Source organism: Egretta garzetta, unplaced genomic scaffold (genome assembly GCF_000687185.1).
Source record: "Egretta garzetta isolate BGI_Z169 unplaced genomic scaffold, ASM68718v1 scaffold132, whole genome shotgun sequence".
Classification (NCBI taxonomy): Eukaryota; Metazoa; Chordata; class Aves; order Pelecaniformes; family Ardeidae; genus Egretta; species Egretta garzetta.
This window is the reverse complement of record NW_009258892.1, coordinates 1,598,553-1,614,592: the sequence shown is the minus strand read 5'-3', so window position 1 is coordinate 1,614,592 and position 16,040 is coordinate 1,598,553. Positions and strand designations below refer to the sequence as shown.

The following is a 16,040-nucleotide window of genomic DNA, read 5'->3' as shown; positions in this document are numbered from 1 at the left end:
GATGCCAAAGAGATTTGCATCGGCTCTAGACACTGGCAGACATTTCTTTCATTCTTCTGATTTCATTACCAGCTTCCAAAGCGGTACATGCAACTTAGTGGAGGTGAAATCATTACCTGATGGATACCTTGAAGAAACACTTCAGGTTACAAGCCACCATCAAACCTGAATTTCTTTGCTTTATGAAAAGATGTGAAGTGCCGTGTCACCTGAAAGTAGCTCTGAAATTATCCCTAACATTGACAAGTTAAAGTAAAAGCAAGTAAATTAGTTATTTAGAAAATACAAAACCAAATAACGCAAACTCAGGTTTACAGAAAATAAGGCAGGTCATCTTTCTGTCTGCTTATTGTAAAATTAGATGAAAAGCATTTGCTCACCCCCTGTTATTCAACTGACAAGCTAATTAGTCGTTAACCTAAATATGAGAACTTTGACCCCATTCTTAGGAGAATTTTTATTTTCTTTACACACTGGAGGAAAACTAGATCTAGAGAAAGTCTTGCTTTTTTATCCACCTCTTTTTTGGTTATTTTATTAGAGTCTCTTCAGATGTAGATCTCCGTTCTGTCCCTCTTCCTTCTTACCACCCTCATCCTTCCATTTCCATCATTCTGTTCTTCAACTTTCAAGGTTTGAGGTTGGGTCTATTTTACACTATTGATTTCCATTGTATTCAGTTAAGTCATTAACAAGCAATTAATATATAGCAAGATAAAACACTGTATACTACCCAGTCATGTTTAAATACTGTGTTCAATGTTTTGGTATATTGAGATTTTAATTTCATTCACAATAAAAAACTTAGATACCTATCACATGATGGACAAACAAATAAATAGGATTAATGCTTGGGATTTCTTTCTTTCTCTTGTGTGAGTGAAGGACAAAGGTTCCCAGATCCCTTCAGTGGGCATAACTCATCTGGAGCATGGGTACCCCAACCTAGTCTGTGAGTGATGCTCTGACAGTGTTATCACTGGGCTACCAGAGCATCTAGATGAAATACTGTGACCTACAGTATTATGCAGGAGTCTAGATTAAACAGTTTGTTCCAAATCCTCCAAACTTCTGTTCTAAGAACATATTATAGTTTTTCTTAAGGTCCTGCAACAAAAACAAAGGAGGGAGAATAAGCCATAACTAAGCTAAAGAGGGAGAGGAGGAGAGAGAACACGCAATGTTCTTGGTTGTTTTTCTCAACCCTGACCAAGCTGGGACACACCTTGGCAACATAACACAGCAGTCCTCCCTCTTAACTGGTAAAGTCCTTTGGGGCAACTGGTCAATAGGGGTAGGTATATGTCTATGCTGGAGAAATAAATTCCCAGACCAAGTGCAGGTAACGATGGTTCTGATCTTGGCCTGGGAAAATTAGATTGTCAAATACAATTTTTAATTTAAAGACAAAGGGAAACCATGGAGACCAGGATTTGAGAACAGCGGATACAGGGTAGGACTTCAAAAAGCACAGTAGCTAACAGATGTAGTCTTTTCCAGCATGCTGCTCTCCCCTCCCAGTGCTAGGTAGAAGGCATTCAAGAGGAATTATCTCCTGCAGTATTAGCCAACAGCAACCTCGAAGTATTTTAAGAAAAGACATTTATTTAATATTTCTGCTCACTTGTTTCTCCCTGATCAATATAAAGCAAAAGTTATGCTTAGACAACATAATGTACTTCAGAAGGTGCTGCTACTATATCCTGCTATCTTTTTTAGATATTTTTCCAGTTATTTGTCTTCTTTTACATTTTTAGATTTCTGAATACTTTAAGGTTGGGACCTCTACTGCTACCACTGTAAAAGGTTGTGCATTTCGTCATTTAGTCTAGAGAATGAGAACATACCTTTGAGACTGCCTCTTCTGTAATTCAAAAATTGCGTTCAGCTTTGAAATTGTGTATAGTTATATAGTTTTGCATTGTATTTCTAATATAATTTATATAATCACACTGTTATAGTGCATAATTATATACAGTCATATTGGATAACTATTGGATAACACATTGGGTAACTATATGCAACAGTATATAATCATGCAGTTAAAGTGATGGCTATTGCTATATTACATCTATATGCTGCTGTTACTCTTGAACCTGTTTCCTTTTCTCCAGATTGCATTTTTGGCTATGTGTTGTCATTGTCTTGAAATGCATGGAGCTGTAATTTCTTTGTGCATGAGAATCTTAGTCATTTTTCTATTTTGCTGACTCATCTATACACACAGATCCTGGGATAATACCCTATTTCTTTTATGTATCTCCCACTCCGACTGACTTCAATGGCTTTACTAGCCTTTACAGGAAGAAAAGGGCTTTGCAGTCCCTTTTGCAGTGTTAAAAATGGTGGTGGTGAGTAGGTTGCTAAGAAGATTAACTACTCATTTCTTCTCTTTCCTCAGAATTTGTTAGCTCTCCTGAAAATACTAGTCAAGAGATAGTAATTGCCAGTATCTTCTGTAATTTAATGCATTTTTACCTTCTTACTACAGTAAATTCACTGTTGCGACATGGTTTCCATTTTATAAGTTAAATTTAAAGACATCTTGTCAAGCTTTGTATCCTACACCCTTTTTATACATAAACATTCAATTTTAAAAGTTTCTTCTCCTTTCATACTCCTGTAATCATTATGGGAAGTTGAGCAATAGTGAAATATCTTGCAGAAAACAGGAGTTGTGTTTGCCAGGTTACACTTCTCAAGTACCATGGAGAGAGATGGGAAATATTGATCTTCAGCTGCCATCAGCAAAAAAAAAGTCAAGAAAAAGTCATATTCAGAGAGATGACAATCTGGGTAGACTGGGTATGTACAAGGAGGGTTGTGAAGCACAGTTCGCTTATCTTTTTGACTGGAAGAATCTTCCAAATCTAGTTTACCTATAATGTCACAAATACCCTTTGGGAGTCAGGACTAGTGAACATTTATTTAGTTTATTTGGATGGTCCTATGTTGTTGTAATGAGATCTCCACAAAACTCTAGGTGGTAGCTTAGCAGTGTTAAGTGTCCCGTTGTACACCTAATCTTGAAGATTAACCTGATAGCCTACAGCACTGCTTCATGTGGTCTTAAATACCTGATATAGACTCACATATCTCCTTTGAACCAGTGGAACTGCAGTATGTGAAGCAGACAGATAGGAAAGTAATAATGTACCGTGAGAGTGGGTTTAAAGGCCACAGCTGATGATGACAAAGCCAGGCAGAAAGATTTAAAGAAAAATTAACTAAATCATCAATTTTAATCAAAAATATTTCAGTCTGCAGAAAATAGTCTTGATTTAAATAATCACTTCTAATTTTATTTTGTATTTGTCCTTGTTTTCCTAAGGAAAGGTTAATCCACATTAACTGGTAACTATTAAAATACATTAATTTGCAAGTAAATATACATTTTACACTCAGTTTGGTTCTTCTTTTTAATAGGATAAATTCTAGCAATATTAATTTATGAAAGCAATTATATAGCACAGCATATATTTGCTCAGATTACTAGGGGGTTTTTAATTTCTTACATGTTTTCATAGTTTCTTACAGTTTAATGATGGACAATTATACAATCTAATTTCAATTAAAACTAGGCATTTGTATTTCATGCAGATGTCCATAGCTTAAGCCTAGATATTTTAGTTAGACTAAAGCATTTAGGTACTCTAGAGACTATATTGCCTGCACAGGAGAAAAAAACAGAGCCTACTACTTCATTTCTACCGAAGGCTATCAGCAGAAAATAAATTATGCATCAAAAGCCTTGATAATAGCGTCATATAAATGTTCCCATGTTCCACTAATAAGAAATCCCTTTGTGCACTCCACACTGAAATCTCTGCCAACTTAGCCTAGGTGACAATTGTTTCCCACACCCTGAGCCTGCTCATTGCTATGATTTGGAGAATATGAACAACATTTATCAGCAGCCCTGCAGAGAAGGACATGGGGATATCAGTGAATGAAAAACTGACACGACCCAGCAATGTGCACTTGCAGCCCAGAAAGCCAACCATATCCTGGGCTGCATCACAAGAAGCATGGCCAGCAGGTCAAGGGAAGTGATTCTTTCCCTCCACTTCTCTCTGCGTCCAGCTTTGGGGTCACCAGCACAAGAAAGATATGGATCTGTTTGAACGTGTCTAGAGGAGGGCCATGAAAATGATCAGGGGATTGGAACACTTCTCCTGTGAGGAAAGGCTGAGAGAGTTGGGGTTATTTAGCTCCATGGAGACCCTATTGTGGCCTATAAATATATAAAGGGTGCTTATAAGAAGGTTGGAGAGAGGCTTTTTACCATGGTCTGTAGTGACAGGACAAGGGGCAACAGTTTTAAACTGAAAGAGAGTAGATTTAGATTGGACATAAGGAAATTTTTTGTGATGAGTGTGGTGAGACACTGGAACGAGTTGTCCACAGAAGTTGTGGATGCCCCATCATCAGAGGTCTTCAAGGTCAGGTTGGACGGGGCTCTGAGCAACCTGATCTATTGAAAGATGTCCCTGTCCATGGCAGGGGAGCTGTGCTAGATGATATTTAAACGTCTCTTCCAATCCAAACCGTTCTGTGGTTCCAGGAAATAGCTGAGTATTTTATGTATTGCTTATTGTCTCCAGAGCAGGATGTGTACTCTAACCAGTGTAGCTGGATGAAAGGAGGAGACAACAGCCTTTTCACACAGTTTCCCACTTGATTTTCTGCAAAATAGCATGGGCAAGTGTCTTCTGAGACAGTTTACTAGACTGAGTTCTGCAGGCAAGGCAGGCGGTTCCCTGTACAGTTGTGTTGGTTTTGGCTGGGATAGAGTTAATTTTCTTCATGGTAGCTGATATGGGGCTATGCCTTGGATTTGAGCTGGAAACAGTGTTGATAACACAGGGATGTTTCCGTTACTACCGAGAAGCGCTTACACAGAGGCCTTTTCTGCTCTTCAAACCCAAAAAAAGTGCACAAAAAGTTGGGAGGAGACAGAGCCAGGACAGCTGACCCCAGATGACCAAAGGGATATTCCACACCATATGATGTCATGCTCAGCAATAAATTAGGGGGAAGGTTGTCCAGGGCGCCACTGCTCCAGGACTGGCTGGGCATCGGTTTTCATTCGCATCGCTTGTCTTTCTTGGGTTTTATTTCTTTCTCTTTTTTATTTTCCTTTTCATTACAATTTTTTATTATTATTAATTAATTTTATTTTATTTCAGTTATTAAACTGTTCTTATCTCAACCCATGAGTTTTCTCACTTTTACGTTTCCAATTCTCTTCCCCCCCATCCTGCTGGGGTGGGGGGATGGGGAGTAAGTTGCCAGCTGGAGTTAAAACATGACAACAGTGTAGGGTTTCCAGAAGATTTCCATGCCTTGAAACTCAGCATTGTCAAGACAAGCCCACCTTGCCATCTAAATTGTTCTCTGGATCAAGCCAGAGGTTCCCATTTATACTTTCAGGTGCTAGTGGCCTTTAATGCTTTGGACATCCTGTTCCAACCACTTCATTAGTCCCTTTGAATGATTACTGAAATCCAAGATGAGCAAATTAAGTATCTTCCAGCTCATTTGCATGACATGTTCTTTAGTTATCGGGGAACACACATTTAAGTCTATCACTTGGTGCCAGGCCAATAGCCAATATCAAGAAACCAGGCAGTGCGCATCAGTCAGCTCACTGCAAATTGGCAATTAACATGATGGCTAGATAGGTTCATATGAGCATAACATTATTAATTAAACAGCAGCTGGGTTAATCAAGATAGCAAAAGTAATTTGTTGGAATAAATATTTTATTAGTGTGTCCATCAATAAAGCAAAAGAAGAGTTTTTAATTAATTCATTTATAAAAATATTCACACTGTGGTGACAGTAACTCTGTTTAAGGATCTGGAAACAGGTCTCATCTGTAGAAGGGTATATTCCCACTTTATCACTTCATGTTAATTGTACTGTAGATATCAGTTACCCAACTATAATTGGTAGTATGTTAGTTACAAGCCAAACATTGCTGTCCGCCTCTGAACAGCAATACCCAACAATTGATGCTAAAGGGTTCTTTTTCCTCTTTGCTGCTTTATTCTTTCAGAAATGTGCATTTTACCATTTAACTACAGAAATATATTCTTGGAATATAGTGGGTTATGAAATCTCCCAGCGTGATTAGAGACCTGATCTTTCTTTTTCCCAAAAAAAGACCATGAAATTGAGAGAGGTTTAATTTTTTTTTATTATTATTTCTCCTGGTATTAATAAACAAACAGATGGGGGAAGTGGTATATTTTAAACAAGCAGATGCCCTAAACACAACAGGTAGCAGTGATTTCTATCCGACTAAGGAGTATTTATCTACTAATGCTGAGAAATATAAAGAAATACTGAGAAACAGTATCCTGCTGATTTTGCAGGAAGGACATCATAGATTAGAAAAAGTGTGTTTCAAACACTGAAGAGAGTGGGAAAAGATTTACTTTAAGGAGAAGATCCACTGAAAGAGCAAGATGTAATCTGTTAGGACGGTTAAAAAAATCAGGCTTGCCAAGCCCCATACTTTTTTGGAGGGAAGAGCTCTGTGGTGGGTTCATCTTGGCTGGAGGCCAGGTGCCCACCAAGCAGCTCTATCACTCCCCTCCTCAGCAGGACAGAGCAGAGAGAAAATAAGATGGGAAAAAAAAAAACCACATCAGTCGAGATAAAAGGCAGTTTAATAAAGCAAAAGCAAAGGCTGCGCACAGAAGCAAAAGGAAAACAAAAGGTTTATTCTCTGCTTCCCATCATCAGGTGATATCCAGCCACTTCCCGGGAAGCAGGGCTTCAGTACGTGTAGCGATTGCTCTGGAAGACAAACATCGTAAATAACGAATGTTCCCCCTCTCCTCCTTCCTCTTAGATTTTATTTGCCAAGTGGACATCATATGATATGGAATATCCCTTTGGTCAGGCTGGGCCAGCTGTCCTGGATGTGTCCCATCCCAGGATCTTGCCCACTCCCAGCCTACTAGTGAGGGGGAAATGTTGGAGAGGCAGCCTCTATGAGGGCTGCTATGGGGAAAATGAACTCCATCTCAGCCAGACCCAATACAACCTCTTAGAGTATTTTTCCCTGTTGCTTTCTTTTTGTATCAGGTGGTTTATTACACATTAGACTGGAATTCTCTTTCTATGCTTTATTCACCTGTCCAACATCTTAAACGTGTGACAAATTTGCTGGAAGCCCTCACGGATAGATGTTTTATATAATGTGGATGGATATGGAGTACACATGTACATATAAAGAAGCAATTACATTTATAAAAGTAAAATTAATTTCATACAGAATACTAATAAGAAGAAAAAAGAAAGAATACACAATTGGAAAATGGTAACTAATTCTAAATCTTTGGTCTTCCTTCACAAACATTCAACCCAAAAGCTGTACTACAATTCATTTTTATCATGTTCCTAATTTTCTCAGCAGTTTTACTCTTCAAAATATTTCAGTCATGTTTAGGGAAAACAAACAAACCCAAGTGACTTACGCAGTCAAATTGCACAACATGAATGGTGAACAGGAAATATTGTAAATAAACAGGTGACATTGCCTCATGAAAAGCCATCTGTTTTCTGGTATTTGTGTGGTACTAATGCAATAATTATGTCATCTATATGTAATGCTCAGGTGGCACAAGCAATATACTTCAAGTACGATTGGGTTTTTGATCCCATGGAAGCTTCTGTATCATGTTGCTTCAGTTGTCATGCCTGGAAGGTGCTCTCAACTGTGATGTTTAGGGGAAAAATGTGCTTAATGTCTCAAGGAATCTGTAAACCAGTGCTGGTCCTGGCAGGGCAGCAGAACCACAAGATCCCATTTTCATTAATAGCAGGAGGCTGGACTCCTCTTACTCGCCCGCTCAGTCTTCAGCAAGTAAACGTGGGCTTGCACTGAGCCAGCCAGCCCCACCGTGGCTCTAGGTTCCATCCAGCTGCAGGCAACCATGACACTGGGCAGCCGCCCGCTCAGTCTTCAGCAAGTAAACGTGGGCTCGCACTGAGCCAGCCAGCCCCACCGTGGCTCTGGGTTCCATCCAGCTGCAGGCAACCATGACACCGGGCAGTGTGGGCTTGGTAGCTCAGGCACAGCTTGGTCCTAGCCATCTCCAGCAAGTGCCTCTTCCAGAGCTGGTTTGCATTTAGCTGGCTCAGAGCATCAGTACAACAAATTGGTGTCCACCTGGTAGAGGCTGTGGCAATACCACCCCAGTAAAATGAACCCCAAAAAAGCCAACGAAGCTGCTGATACTGCAGTCTGCTCAGAGCGAGAGGAAAGTTGGATTGAACTCACATTCCTGAAACACCAGCGAGGTGAATGCCCTGGAGAGGAAGCTCAGCAGGACTGTGCTGCAGCGCCTTGACAGCTCTCATTCACAAGTAACTCAGCTTTAGCGTACTGTAGCTTAATTCTCCATGGGAAAGATTAATCCCTTGGAGGAGGATTAAGCTACAGTGAACTAAGGTCACTTTATTTCTGAATGGGAAAGGCCACACAGGGATTTAATGTACTTTATCTTATGTGCATTGATTTCACAGCTTTAGTTAATTCATCTTAACTTCCCTGAATTCCCTTGTGTGGACAAGCCTTTTGTCTGCAGAGAGGCTCTTGGAGCTGCTTGTAAAAGCTCCTCGTGCAGCCTGACCAGCAAGCAGGTTGGAATGATTTCTGTGCCTCTGAAGGGGCTTATACCTGTCTAGATACTATTAAATTACCTCTTTCTCAGATGGTTGATCTGTGACACCGTTAGAAGTATTTTAATTAGATTTTTTGAATGGACTGGAGGAAAAGGAGTTTTCTTAAAACTAATCTCTGGGTTATTTTAGAAAGCTCTCATGAACAGTCTTTTCAAGGCTTTCAGATAGCACGAATTGTGTACAGCTGCGCAAACAATATTTTCTCAAGCACGGACATGTCTGGGCAGTGCAGTTTAATAGGTTTCCTTGCCCAGTGGGATTTTCTTCTTCTTTGGTGGTGGTCATAAGAAAACATTTTGCCTATATGGAAAGCAAATGAGCAGAGTTTATATTCCCTGATCCTAAAGATCTTAATCCCTTCCTCTTGGTGGCACAAGTGACAAAGATCCGGGTTGGGGAGGATGCTTTTGTGGGAGCTGCTGTTAAAATAATAGTATGATTTTGCTGGTGTTGTTCTTTGGTGAAATTAGTCTTCTTATTTCCTGCATAGTTAATGTGGTCTGCTGGTAGGCCCTCCTGATAAGGCGTTTCCTGATGCTGATGAATCATAACCCAGCTTTACTGTTCAGCTATGTCATGATACTTCACATATCAAGTTAAACTTTTGCCAAACAGTTCTTCACTGGGACACTTTATGCAACACAAAAAGACGTCTCTTGCGGATACCATACAAGCTTCACTATGACTTAATTCTGCAGCAGTCAATAAATATTTTATCTTTTTAATACGTAAATTAGGTGCTTAGGGGGCCCACATTCACGTGGACAAAGTCATGGGAGAACAGAGGTACTGAACAAAGGAATGTAAGTAGTAGCTGAACACCAACGGCCGAGTGTTTTCCACCAGTATTACTCAATCGTAGTATTCATCAATAGTCATCTCAGTGGGACTGGGAAAAGATTTTAAAATATAATGCAACATGAGCAAAAGAGGGAAAGTCTTTAATAATATATATTAATAATAGCTGTTTGTGACCATGTGCTCTGAAATTTACATACCAATACAGGAAATAGAAGAAAATCTTTTTTAAATTTACCTGTGATACCTGTATTTATATAGATTGTACTAAAAGCTTAATAAGTGTTCAATGTGTTCTAATGGTTGTTTTTCCTCTTCTTTCACACAGCTGATTGGATTTGTGTATGCCTGTTACGTGATCAGTATTTTCATGGAGGAGGAGGACAGCTGTAAGTACTGATACACACCTCTCCATCCCTGGAGCCACAGTACCTGGGGTGAGACTTAGTCTTGCATTAACTACCAAGGCGAAGAACTAAGTTTGAAAAAGTGGCAGAATCTGGCATTCTTGTACACAATCAATTGTGCTCAAAGGCATACTTCTATAGGTACTACCACCTTAATTAGGTGTCAGGACTGTACTTACTAAACTTCTTCATAGAGTTTTGTGAACCACTTGCCTGAGCCAGTCACACTGCTGAAAATCATGCGATCCACATGGCATATGTATATTTGTGTAAGTAAGTCTTTATGTATGTACACATAAATTTGAATCAAAGCTCCTGAAGCCATTTAATCTGTTTTTTCCAAATGACAGCTTTATTAGCAGCAAAGTTAATGGAGATGACAGATCAAGCCATTTACAGTGTGCACTACCACTCTGATCAATAATTAGATAGACCTGTTCAACACTTACAAGTAACAAGACCATGCATCTAAAATGCTGACCCCATGTTCTTAACCTGCCTTTATGAATTAAACCCTTATATACATACCCATATTGTTCAAAAAGTTTGAAAATGTGCACACCTTTAAAAAGGTATTTATCAAAAGTCATTAAATGGGCAATGGAAAAATCTGAATATGCTGAACATTTTGGTAGGATGCTATGTGAAAAGAGATTGTGAGAACTGCCTAACAAGGACACCATACCCATATGATTAGCATAGTGATTGGTAAAAGCATCAGCGAGGGTGGAATAATATTGGATGAGCAAAGAGAAGCAAATACAAGAATAAGTCTATTTAAAAAGCGACAGCGTGTGAACATGTCAGTAACTTCCTCTTATATATGACTAAAATACCTACATCTAGGAAAAAAAAAAAGTAACAAATGCCAATACCATTTTGTGGCTATAGGATAATACACAACCAAATATTTATTCATAAACTGTTATTCATAAATCTTAACACAGTTGTTTTGTTTCTTCACAGAATAGCACTAGTGGGGGAAATGAATATAGCAGAAAAAATTAATTCAATTTGCAGGAAAGCATTTGATAATATCTGTAAAATCTTATTGAAAACATAATTCAAGTAATTCATGGTTGTGATGGAAAAGCAGACTTTTTGATTGAAAACAGTGTGAAGGACCATAAGCAAAATACTTTTCCATTGCTACAAACTCTACAACGTTCGGTTCTCCATCATAATGCAACAGACATTAGTGTCAAATCTATTTTAACACTTTCATTTAGATTTCTCATAGGAAGAAAATATACCAAAAAGATTCTCAGATAAAACTGAGCGGGAATGAGTCATAAGCATGTTGTGCATGTAGTGTACTGTGAAAAGGCACAAGAAACCTGGACAAAGACTGGTGCTGTAGAGGAGAAATATGAACACTTGGAGAAGCAATGTGAAATGTAGGTCTTGAGGAGGAGGAAAAGCCCAGACAATGCTCCCTCGGAAAGCTAGGACTTGCCCGTTAGGCAGGAACCAGGACCACAGGATAACAGCAGAGGACAGCGCGGCAGCAAGATGGCTGTACAATTTGGGATGTATAAACAGAGTCTTTGATCAGTGAAATCCAGACACAAGACCTTTCCATGTGGCTGTGGTGAGTCATGATGGTAGCTAGGGCTTCATACGGACATCTGGAAACTTTGTTTATGAGACAATTATTAACTAAATTCCTGAAACAGGAAGGCTTCATTAAATTTTGGGAAGGCCAGCAGACTTATAAGGAAGACACAAACTACAGTGACTTTAAGAGTAATAGGGTATGCACATGCACACGCAGATGCAAACATAGATACATCTGTACCTGGGAAGACAGACTCTTCACTTTTTACGTAAGTATGTTATAGAAACATAGAATGCTTCGAGTTGGAAGGGACCTTTAGAGATCATCTCGTCCAACCCCTCTGCAGTAAGCAGGGACACTGCTAACTAGATCAGGTTGCTCAGAGTCCCATCCAACCTGGTCTTGAATGTTTCCAGGGATGGGGCCTCCACTACCTCTCTGGGCAACCTGTTCCAGTGTTTCACCACCCTCATTGTAAAAAATGTCTTCCTTATATCCGTTCTAAATCTACCCTCCTTTAGTTTAAAACCATTACCCCTTGTCCTGTCACAGCTAAAAAGATTGTCCCCATCTTTCTTATAACCCCCTTTAAGTACTGAAAGGCCACAATAAGGTCTCCCTGGAGCCTTCTCTTCTCCAGGCTGAACAACTCCGCCTGTCCTCATAAGAGAGGTGCTCCAGTCCTCGCATCATTTTTGTAGCCCTCCTCTGGACATGCTCCAACAGTTCCATGTCCTTCTAGTGCTGAGGGCTCCAGAGGTGGACGCAGTGCTCCAGGTGAGATCTCACCAGAGGTCCAGGTGAAGTCTCACCAGAGTTATATTATCATTGGGTTTGTTTAGTCCTTTACAGTGTGCTTCACACATCTGTGTTTTACGCATGTGTGAAAAAAAGACAAAACTCCCACCAAAGAATACATGTTCATGGAAAATGCGGTTGCCTGCTAAAGAGTGGTTTATATTCAGGGCCTCACAAAAGGGTTATTGTCAAGTTAAGGGTCTTGTTCCCTTAGAAAACATGTCTACTTCAGAAGAGTTGGGGCAAGGTCTGTTTCTGACATCCAAGGCCCGATCCACTTTCCTCTGACTGCAAGCCCACCTTACTGTCTTTTGAGAGTTTTGTGCCATAGGATACTAATGCAAATTTAAATCACTGAGAATGGAGAACAGCTGACATTTGTTAACCATTAAAAGACATCAAGTGCTAAGGTGATCCAGTATGTAAAACTAACACAGTGCCCGTTTTCCACAAAGGAATCCACATTTAATTTCTGCTTGTCTTCCAGAACTGCCAATGGCAATTTGGTGTTTTGTTCCAACTGAAAGTCATCTCACTCGTCTTGGAAAGTATGGTGTAATTTAGCTCAATGTCCTTCGTTATGTAGGGGCAAGTTTCCCGTTTTCACTTGTATCTTTAGATATAATTTCCTAGACTCTTGTGTGAATATATTTTTTTAGTTAGCGGAGGATGACTTGGGGCAGGGGCAAGAGTGGTGTGCTGGAAGTGGAGCAAAGAAGCAGAATAGATACATCTAGGAAATTTTACAACCAGTGCAGGGAAATAATTTCTGATTTGTTACTTTTTTATTCCTTTCTAAGATCCTGAATCCAATCAAAAGCAACTAAATAGCCCTTTAGTGTCTCACTTCCTGCTAATTTGTGTCTCAATGCCCATTTGTGTTTGAGAGTCCTCTATGCTTATAGATAAATACATTAAAGACAAATGTTAACTCATTCATAGCAATCCCACAGATATGTTTTAAATGAAGAAATGTCTGTGTAAGGCACAGTGGGAAAATGGTTTGGTTTGGTAATTAGCTGAGAAGAACTGGACTTATTGCGGAAAAATTCACATTGTTAACTTGCAGCATAATGAACAAAAATTTATTTCAGGGAGAAGTACAGTCGTGCTTCAAAACAGTGAGGTTAAAAGTAGACAGTGATTACATTCAGAAAAAAGTCCAAGAAACTGCAATGAAAGAGCAATTTTATTCATTTTAATATGATGCAGTAGATTCTTTTCTTAGGTAGATGCAGCTATTCTATCATATTTTTGCAGTAGTTTGCATAGAATAAATCCTCAGCCATCTGAGAGTCAAAGCCTCCCTAATTAAATGTACTCTACAATATTCAGTGCATCAAGTTAACCCCAGTTCCTGGTCTGAAACCTGTCAGGCAGACTTAAAAATTAATAATAGTCGCCTGTTTAGCCTCTGTGCAGTGCTTAAATGGATTTTGAGCCTGACATTTCGGCTGATGGACACTTTTCTGAACAGTAATAATGCTTGAGGAAACATTTATTTCCAGCTATTGCTCACCTTACCTACGTTTCAGACTGTAGTTAACTTTTACTTAGAAGGAAGATGGTAGCAGGTCAAAAGAAATGAGAAAGAAGACATGTAAAAGGCACACTGCTGTAGTGGGGTTAATACCTTCCATCATTCACCCTAATGAAAAAGTCTATTTATATCTCTTCCCTTCATTTTTTCATTTCTTTCTTTGTAGAACTATCAATCTATATAAGCCCTTTTGAAGGAACAGAATATGTGAAATCTGTAATCATAAAAGCCTGTCACTATCCTGTTTGTGAATCATTTTCTCCTAAAAATGAACTCAGAAGCTTGTTGCCACCTTGTCAGAGTTACTGAACAGTTTTAATAAAGCAGAGTCTGGAGACTAGGCAAAATACGTTGTTAAAATCATTATTAAATTTCCAAAGAGTTTCTGGACTTTTTTGAGAAACAGTTGATAGCACTATGCCGCTAAATACTGGTTCATAAATATGCCATCGACACATGTCAGAAGTGATAGTTCTGTACTGTACTGTATGTGAATTTGTGGAGTGGAAGCTGAGTTGCATATAAATTGCATAAGGAAAAAAAAGCTAAATCAGAGGGGAAGATTTGCCACAGAACTACAACTGTCACTTCAGCATTTATTATAAAAACAAGACTGAAACACCAAAAAGTCAATCTGAGGAAGCTCGAACCTCTTTTGTACGTGAGCATGAAGGAAGCCATTTATCCCCTAAATGAAACCACAAGAACAAAATTAATAAACAAAGTAAGTTATATTTTTTGTCTCTTCCCTATGCCAACTGTATTCAGAACTCAGCTGTACTTTCAGAACAAAGAAGATGAATCTGTTCTTAAAAAGGAAGAGTTTCCCCATACTGTGGTATCAATAGGAACCTCCATATGCCATCATTACACAAATATTAAATAAAACAAGATACCTTATTACCACTGCTGAAAAACTACTGCATTGCCTTATCTGACATATGACATCACCTTTATACATACCATTGAGCACCTTTTGGCAGTAATGAAACAAGAGAGAAAGAATTTTTTCCTCACATTTAGTATTTGTAGTTACACAGGCCAGCAGTGATAAATCTCTTAAAAATACGTTATCTTTTCTCAAAATGAATGAAGAACTAGCAATAGCTAATATTAGTAACAGACCCATATATGTTCATATATGTGATTACCTTTATATATAAATATACAGGTTTCCTTAACTAAGGAGTTTTTGGGAACCCACTACTAATATCTTTACATGAATTACAATTGCCCATGTGGTTGAGTTCGTGTACCTTCTAGAAAAGAGAATTTTTATCATAAAAGGGTTAATATCAACGACGACCAAGAAGGAGGATTCTGCACTACACTTCTGTTGGGCAATACAAGAATCAAACACCCCCAGACAATGACCAACCTAAATTACCTCACTGAAAATGAGGATTTATGAAACTTTCCAAACAGCAGCCAGCAGCACAGACTACCATTGGGCTTTAGCACTAGCCACTCTCACCTTTAGACCATAATGACTGGAGATATTGAAACAAAATGTGTTGTTACTGACCAACGGATGGATATGCTTGACACACCTTTAGACCATAATGACTGGAGATATTGAAAATTGTTACTGACCAACGGATGGATATGCTTGACTCAAACTTTTAAAATGACAAGTTTTACTGCCTGGCACTGAAACAGCACTAAAGCTGCCAGGTGGACAGCATTCTCCTGGCTTTGGCATTTCTGTAAAATAGCAGTGACTATGACTTTACCACCCTCATTGTAAAAAATTTCTTCCATAGCAGTGACTATGAGTATTTTTGGAAGGCCTGAAAAGCAATTTGCATCTTTCTGTTTATCTGGACAAGCAACCCAAACCCGCAGAATTTTGACATACCAGTTTTGGTAAAATAACAGAATCAGTTATTTTTGCCAGGCATGGACTATACATATCACTCGGCACAGAATTATAATGGATCCATAACCAAAATATATTCTGTAAGTGTTCATTCAACTGGACAGTTTTCTAAGAATAAACAAATGTGGACTCCTGCAGAGATACAGAGGCTAACACAGCTGTCCTCAGATGTGGTCTGTGACATCTGGAAAGCCGGGGGCCCAGCTAATGCCATAAAACATCTGGCTGATGACCAGTGGGCAGTTCCTGCTGCTCCTTGCACTGAGGTGCTGCCCACGTTTCAGGGTGCCTGGTGCCAGGGAGCGACTCATTCCCTGCTAGCAGCTGCTCTCATTGCCTTGCAGATGCTCCCCATGAATT

General features: G+C 39.1%; 1 protein-coding gene across 1 annotated transcript in view; it reads left to right on the top strand.

Moving 5' to 3' along the window:
• NKAIN3 (sodium/potassium transporting ATPase interacting 3) overlaps positions 1-16,040 on the top strand; it is a gene marked incomplete at its 5' end in the record, with an annotated part of 91,258 nt that overhangs the window by 59,792 nt on the left and 15,426 nt on the right. Inside the window, 1 exon segment of the mRNA XM_035889758.1 lies at positions 9,827-9,887. Within this exon segment, the coding sequence (XP_035745651.1) occupies positions 9,827-9,887 (61 nt within the window).